Genomic DNA, 7,078 nt, shown 5'->3' on the forward strand with positions numbered 1-7,078 from the left:
TAAAATATCCAAGGGATCATTTGACGTACTTTACACGTTAAATGGCAAAACGTGTGGTGTTTGAACACAATAGTACATTACACATAATTTTATTTATTTTGTTTCATTCGAAAGATTTTTTTTTTTTTTTACATTCACCATAAAGTCATCTTGAGTCATAGGTGGCATCATTCATAGCACTATTTTTTAATTTCGTTGATTAAAACCAAGAGAAATTTTTTTCCCATTTTTAAATTAAACCACATCCAAACGTAAACATAGATCAGTGTTAACTTTGTGTTTATACAAGCAATGGCTGAAATTTCCGGGTAGATTCATAGATCATTTTCTGCACAAGTTCTTAATGTTTTTATCTCAACAAAAAAGACAAACTCACAATTGTTCTATTATTATATTCAAGAACTGGGTGGAGCGTACACGTGACATCTATAAGGCACATTTGCTTATCAAACCATGTAGCCTATAAACATATATGCTCTATGTATTTAAAGCATATATGTTTATATATAATATGACATGGAATGTCATAAAAATTCTATGCACTTGAACAAAAGCAACTTGACAATGCGCTAAAACGCGTCCCTTGAATATAAGCAGTGCAGCAATCAACACAACAACACAAAAATAAATCGTACCAGTCATATTTAACAGTCGTTCTTTTAAAGTTTTAATAGTTTGGTTACATGCGAAAGACATAGATTAAAACATACATGCTGCAATATACATGAAAACACAATGTGTTGTCTCAGACTCATAAAATCAGCGTTACTCAGTACCTACAGAGGCTCCAACACACGTACACATAAATAGAAAATACATCTCTTCGTTCTTACAAAACTCGCTTAAAACAACAACCAAAAGGTGTTACTGTTTTACATTGTCTTGCATGATTTGAAAATTAATCGTTTGAATCTCACAGATCTTACCCAGCTGAACCACTCCTACGCATCCATGTGTTCCAAATTGATATATGACAATATCTACTTTCGATCACGTGTTGCGGGGCGATTTAGACGGATCGCGCGTCATCTCGCCTTCCCAAATTTTCTCCTTCTGCAGCTCGAATCCAAAACATCATATCTGTAGTACGGACTACAGGAGAAAGATGTTTAACTCTGTTAATCTGGGCAACTTCTGCTCCCAGACGCGTAAAGACCGGACATCTGAGTTTGGGGACAGGACTGGCTGTGCCTCCAACATCTACCTCCCCAGCTGCACCTACTACGTTCCCGAATTTTCCGCCGTCTCTTCGTTCCTTCCACAGGGGCCCTCGCGACAAATCACATACCCCTATTCCACAAATCTATCTCAAGTGCAACCAGTGCGAGATGTTTCCTATGGTCTGGACCCCTCCAGCAAGTGGCACCACAGAACCAACTATGCATCGTGCTACTCAGGAGACGATCTGGTGCACAGAGACTGTCTTCCGCCATCCACCGTGACAGAAATGCTCATGAAAAACGAGAGTGTGTACAGCCACCACCACCACCACCAGCATCATCCGAACTCTAGCCACCCGTCCACTGGTTTCTACACCGGCGTAGGGAAAAGCAACGTGCTCCCTCAAGGTTTTGACCGCTTTTTTGAAACCGCCTATTGTAGCACGGACAATCAGTCAGAACATTGTTTACAAAAGAGCGAGATGAACAAATTAGAGACTTCGTCCCAGCAACCCACAGCTGTTTCCGCAGCGCAGGAGCCGGAAAAGGACGCAGAGGATGAGGAGGAACATACAAATTCGGGCTCGTGCACTTCAGCAGCTACTAAGGACGGCAACGCAAGCAAGAGCAGCCATTCGAGTAGGTACCGAAGCTGTAAATGGGGAAAGGTTAAGGGACTAGCCCGGTGTTTTGTCGGTCAGATTTTATGTGGAGTTTTATAAGCATTCAAAGGATTTTATTATAACCTACAACGCTCTTTCCTCCAACGAAAAGAATTTTTACGAGGGGAAAGCGCTTTGAAAAAAGAGGATGTTATACACAGACGCTACTATCCAAGAGTCTGTGAAATTTTAAGAGCGCGCTATTGTGACAAATGCTAACTTTGATCATGAACTTGCGTTGAGCATTGCAAGGGATTTTCTCGTTTAGCTGTCGGGGGTAAAAACCAATTGGGCAGAACATTACTTTTGGCATACTGTGAATTTTGTTTTAGCAGCTCGAATGTAAACTAGTTAAGTCCTTATTAGCTTTTAAACGGGCTGTGACTTGTTACCGTGGGGTTGATGTAGCCAGCACAGTCAATGGCCATACAATGTTAGTGCTTGCCCGGTGCTAATAACTATCAGATAAGACCAGTTATCTATCTATCTATATATCTATCTATCTATATATCTATAAATGAAAGAATTTTTAAAGAGGAATTTCACCTTTTGGAAATATGTTGCAATGTAAAGTTTGCCCAAAAGTAGCCTAAACATGAAGGCCAATCAGAACTGTCGTAATTATCTTTCAGAAAACACCACTGGATATTTTAGATTTTTGCGGTTTTGTCATTGCGGCGCTTTTTAAACTGTAAGTATAGTTTGCAGAAGAGAAGCTAGCATTCACGGCCATTCACAGGAGACACTGCCCCAGGCCCACAGTATTTGTTTGTATTTTTTTTTTTTTAAAGAACATATTACGCGTATAAGGTCAAGGGTTCTATAATTTGCGAAACACATTTATTAAATAATGATACAAAAATAGGAAAAATACATATACAGTAAATTAAAATTACTTTAGAGTTCCAAGTACTAAAAAAGTTGCCCGTTATCTATTGATAATACTTTATTTGTTTAGGGTTTTGCAGAGTTTAACAGTTTGTTTAAAAAAAGTTAGCTTATATTTACAGTTGTTCTACTATTTATCCACGGTTATAGTTTTGCAACGGAGCGACATGCATAGTTGGGTCTGCTTCCTCACATCTGTAACCTTAGATGAAATCACACACTGGAAATGACAAATTCGTCTTCCAGAAAAAAATATAAATAAATGTGTTGTGCATTTATAAACATCTCATTGTGTTATTGCAGAAAAAATATGTTTTATAACGTGATCATTTAAAGTGTCTCTTTTGATTATCCCAAGGTATCCCGCGCACAAGAAAGAAGAGATGTCCATACTCCAAGTTTCAGATTCGTGAACTGGAACGAGAATTTTTCTTTAACGTTTACATCAACAAGGAGAAAAGGCTGCAGCTGTCCAGAATGTTAAATCTTACTGACAGACAAGTCAAAATATGGTTTCAAAATCGTAGAATGAAAGAAAAGAAATTAAGCAGAGATCGCTTGCAGTATTTCTCTGGGAATCCGTTGTTGTAATTGTTGAAATGGCGTTGCCTTTTATTTAATATCTCTGCAAACTAAAATTACGTATGTCTAAAAATGCCCATCAAGCTAATTCAATCATTAGAAAATGTGTTTGTTACGGCCAGCAACAGTACTAAAAATTGTTAGACTTAGATTTTGATTGTAATAGCCGAGGGTGGGGAGAGAGAATGCAAATTTGCTTAATGTCAAATTAAACCGGCATTTCTAGTTTGTGATTCACAAACTAAAACGTACACCTCACAAGTTTAGTATTTTTGTGTGACGCATCTTTTAAGTGAAATGTTTAAAATCTTCACTTTGAAAATAGTCACAAAATAGCCTACTATAATATATTATAAAATTGTACCCTCTATCCTTTTATGGTTGTATATATGTACATTAAAACACATACACTCGACTCTGGTTCGAATCTGGAGATGTCATACTTTTTTATGTTTTCAGCATTTAGAACTGTGACTTGTACAATCTGTAATATTGTATTCCTTGTACAGAGATTATGCATTGTGCATTCATGAATGTAAATATAATGTTATTTTGAGTATCCTAACCCTATCCCTGCTGCTATTTTTCTTTACATTGCCTTTGCAGCCTTGTGAGCTTTGTCGTTCGATTCTTTAAATTATTTGCTGTACGCCCAAAGTTCTCATTTAGCTCAGCGATCCGATTTGGCCTGTGTACTACATATTAATCAAAAATAAACACAAATAAAGGTAAACTGATATGTGTCAACTGTGACTTGATTTTTTTTTTTTAATCATAAGGTAATCTATGGTGAAGTAAAATTTTGAATGTGTATAACTACACTGCAGTGAAAACAGAGATCTAAGAGAAGATATAATAAATTGACCACTGCCAAGTAATGAAAACTCTCTATCGCTCTCTCTTGCTCTATCTCTCCCAGTTCATCGTCTCCCTCTCACACGTTAGTTCAAGTCTATCAATGTTAAGCTATTGTTGTTTTGCAATGAAAACTGGCTAATAAATGTGTTTAATATTTAGAGTTTTTTTAGCAGAATTTTAGGAATGTTAAATAAAACTTTTTGTCAGTAGTAGTTTTATCAAAATGAGAAAATACTAATAATGATGATGACCAGGAAAGGGATGCATGAAACACGTCAAAAATGTAGAGAGCATTTCGGTAACGTCTTTTAGTACCTTCTAAATGGAATCGCCACTCTTGTAGTCTAGACACTGCAATAAAGCCAGAGCCCTAAATTGCCTTTTTCTCCGACTTAATTGCACCGTCTGTTCGAGGGGAATTGTGTTCACTTCCGCAGTAAATAATAAACAAGAAAGTCTGGCTGCTAGTACAAAAACTGAGACGTTTAAAAATGAACACATTGCCTATAGATGCAAGAAACCTATCAAATGATATCGCTGAGTGTAGTCCGTTCACATGGAATCATCTCTTCAGAAGAAGCTGAGCTGCGCGCATCTTGCATTCTAAGAGACAAACAGAACAGAAGTGAGATATTTATTTTGCGGTGTATGCTCACAGGGGTTGGGGGTATTGCATGTTGTCTCCATGTGCAGTTTTATATGTGATCACGCTATACGAATTTTGTCACAACATGTGGGCTCATAAGGCGTGCAAGTGTGCTGTTGGCACTTATGCGTATGAAGGAAAAGATATAATTAAAAGTTGTCTTTGAACTTCAATAATGTCAAGGCCTTCACCTTTAACCTATTGCAATAAAGCGGAATCAAGGAGCCCCTTTTGTCAGGAAACGTGGTGAACAGAACAGAACCAATCAGCGCAAGTGGGAAAGGACCAAGGAATGCCTAAGCAGCAACACTTTGACCTCTCGCATTAAACTACAGCAGGTAACTTTTCCAGTTTTAGCACTCCCATTAAATACACTTTATTGTCTCTGTAAAATGTAATATTTTCATGCATGAAATATTTTATGACATTTTAGCACATTCAAGATTGCTTGGTTGTGACTTTTCCAGGGTAACAGGAAATAGATTTCTGACGGATTTAAAACAGAGATCGGAGTATATATGCATTGATGCTCGAAAGCGAATAGAAAACGGAGGGGAGGTCCTTGCGCGCTGAATTAGTGTACTGATTTATTGCTGAGATTTAAAAACAGTTAACTGTATTGAAACACAACACATGCGTCCCTTTGTAAATTCCGAAAATAGAGACTTATGTGTGTGTGATGTGTTAGTGCAGCGGATTCATTGCCAGTGATCTTTGCTTGTAGAACTGTGGGAGAGAAATGGCGGGTGGGGTGGGGGGGGGAGGTGGGAGAGAAATGGCGGGGGGGGTGGGGAGGGGAGGGGAAGGTGGGCATAGGGATCAAGGCTGGAAGGCTTGTCTTCTTGTCACACCCACCAACCTTGGCCCTGGCTCAGTGACGTAGTTCATTTGCTGAATTCCTCTCTCTTGCTTCGTCACACTGAGGAGCAGGAACTTGGAACGTCCACCTATCAAACGCCGGAGATACTGTCGCCACCAAACCGAAGCAATCAGCTCGTAGACTTTTGAACAATGGTCATAAAATCTGCATTTCTTGCCGTGGGGTTGGTTTGATTCATACATGAGGCTTACCTAAACAAACTGTTTGTTTGTTGTAAGACGTTTTTCATTATGTGGCTATCCTATTTATTCCGAGTAGAATAGGGTAGTTATATCTGCAAAACGGAAAGCAAGGGTGGAATGGAACTCTTTCGAATGAGCTCTTAGCTGACAACAAGGAAAATGGCGGAGGCGTCAGCATAAAGACTGTGGACTTGTAAATACAATCTGGATTTCATTTTTACGTAGAAGTCACCATAATTCAACAGAACATTTTCGCAATATCTGTTAAAAACAAGGCTTACAAGGTTACTCTAACGTATTTGCATTGAAAATATCAAGAGAATGTCAAGATTCAAATTGTTCTATTAGGCCTATACTTGTCCCATTCGGCAAATAATTCTCACTATTCCAATAACTTCAAAAATACAAATGAGACACGTTTTTTCCCATCAGATTTTGTAAAATATTAGAAAGTTGGAAGTGACAAGACATATAGAGTTTCCAGTGTGTGTGGTCTGAAAGATTCAGTTGTTCATTGCTGTTTGTACTTCATGCATACAGTTGCGGACTTTGGACAGGGCCTATTAACACTCTTTGTCCGCTTATACTTACTTCCGCACTCCTGTACGTGATGAAAAGCTGTAAATACAATCGCCACTGATGCCCACACTAGTCATTTGTATGGTCTTTCTTGATATTAAAATTTAATATAATGCTGATGTGTTTTGCGATTACCACTCTCTGATTTATAAATGTCTTTAAAACGTTACATGCATCAACCATAAATTTCCATAGACCTCTGCGGGTGGACGCCTGTTTGTTGAGGGGAAACGGTTAAAAAGCGGGTCGCTTTAAATTGGAAATATGTTTTATGGTGGTTTAAGTTCCCAAAAAGGCACGGAATACCCATCGAATCCCCTGCCCTTTTTTTTTACTCGTTTCAAAGCCAGCAGACTAGAGGCCTACGCGGTTAAACAGGACATCTCGTGTTTCACTTTTTCTTTTTTCTTTTAATTGCAATTTTAGCACAGTTTACATCACAGTGCATGTAACGACCCTTAAAAAATTATCAGAAATCAGTACCTGTTAAGAAAACATTATCTTCGCAGGGAAAACATCCATTGGGAAGAACCAAATATAAAAAGTCTAATTCTTGTAAATATCTATATGCATATATACATAAAACAAGTATATGTTTTATATTAATATTATATATATATATATATATATATATATATATA

The 7,078-nt window shown here is 37.8% G+C and overlaps 1 protein-coding gene across 1 annotated transcript; it reads left to right on the forward strand.

Moving 5' to 3' along the window:
* Positions 1–898: 898 nt before the first annotated feature.
* On the forward strand, positions 899–3,554 carry LOC107664237 (homeobox protein Hox-C11a-like). The gene is made up of 2 exons (XM_016454750.1): positions 899–1,799; positions 3,069–3,554. The coding sequence occupies exons 1-2, from the start codon at positions 971–973 to the stop codon at positions 3,299–3,301; spliced, it is 1,062 nt and encodes a 353-aa protein (XP_016310236.1). The 5' UTR covers positions 899–970; the 3' UTR covers positions 3,302–3,554.
* Positions 3,555–7,078: the final 3,524 nt, after the last annotated feature.

This window comes from Sinocyclocheilus anshuiensis, unplaced genomic scaffold (assembly GCF_001515605.1).
Source record: "Sinocyclocheilus anshuiensis isolate Anshui unplaced genomic scaffold, SAMN03320099.WGS_v1.1 scaffold67, whole genome shotgun sequence".
NCBI classification, from domain to species: domain Eukaryota; kingdom Metazoa; phylum Chordata; class Actinopteri; order Cypriniformes; family Cyprinidae; genus Sinocyclocheilus; species Sinocyclocheilus anshuiensis.

Bases quoted from the DNA above. Each gene is read 5' to 3' on its own strand.
- LOC107664237 (XM_016454750.1), top strand. From the start codon at position 971: ATGACAATATCTACTTTCGATCACGTGTTGCGGGGCGATTTAGACGGA. The intron at 1,800-3,068 runs GTAGGTACCGAA...GATTATCCCAAG, and splicing joins AAGCAAGAGCAGCCATTCGA to GTATCCCGCGCACAAGAAAG.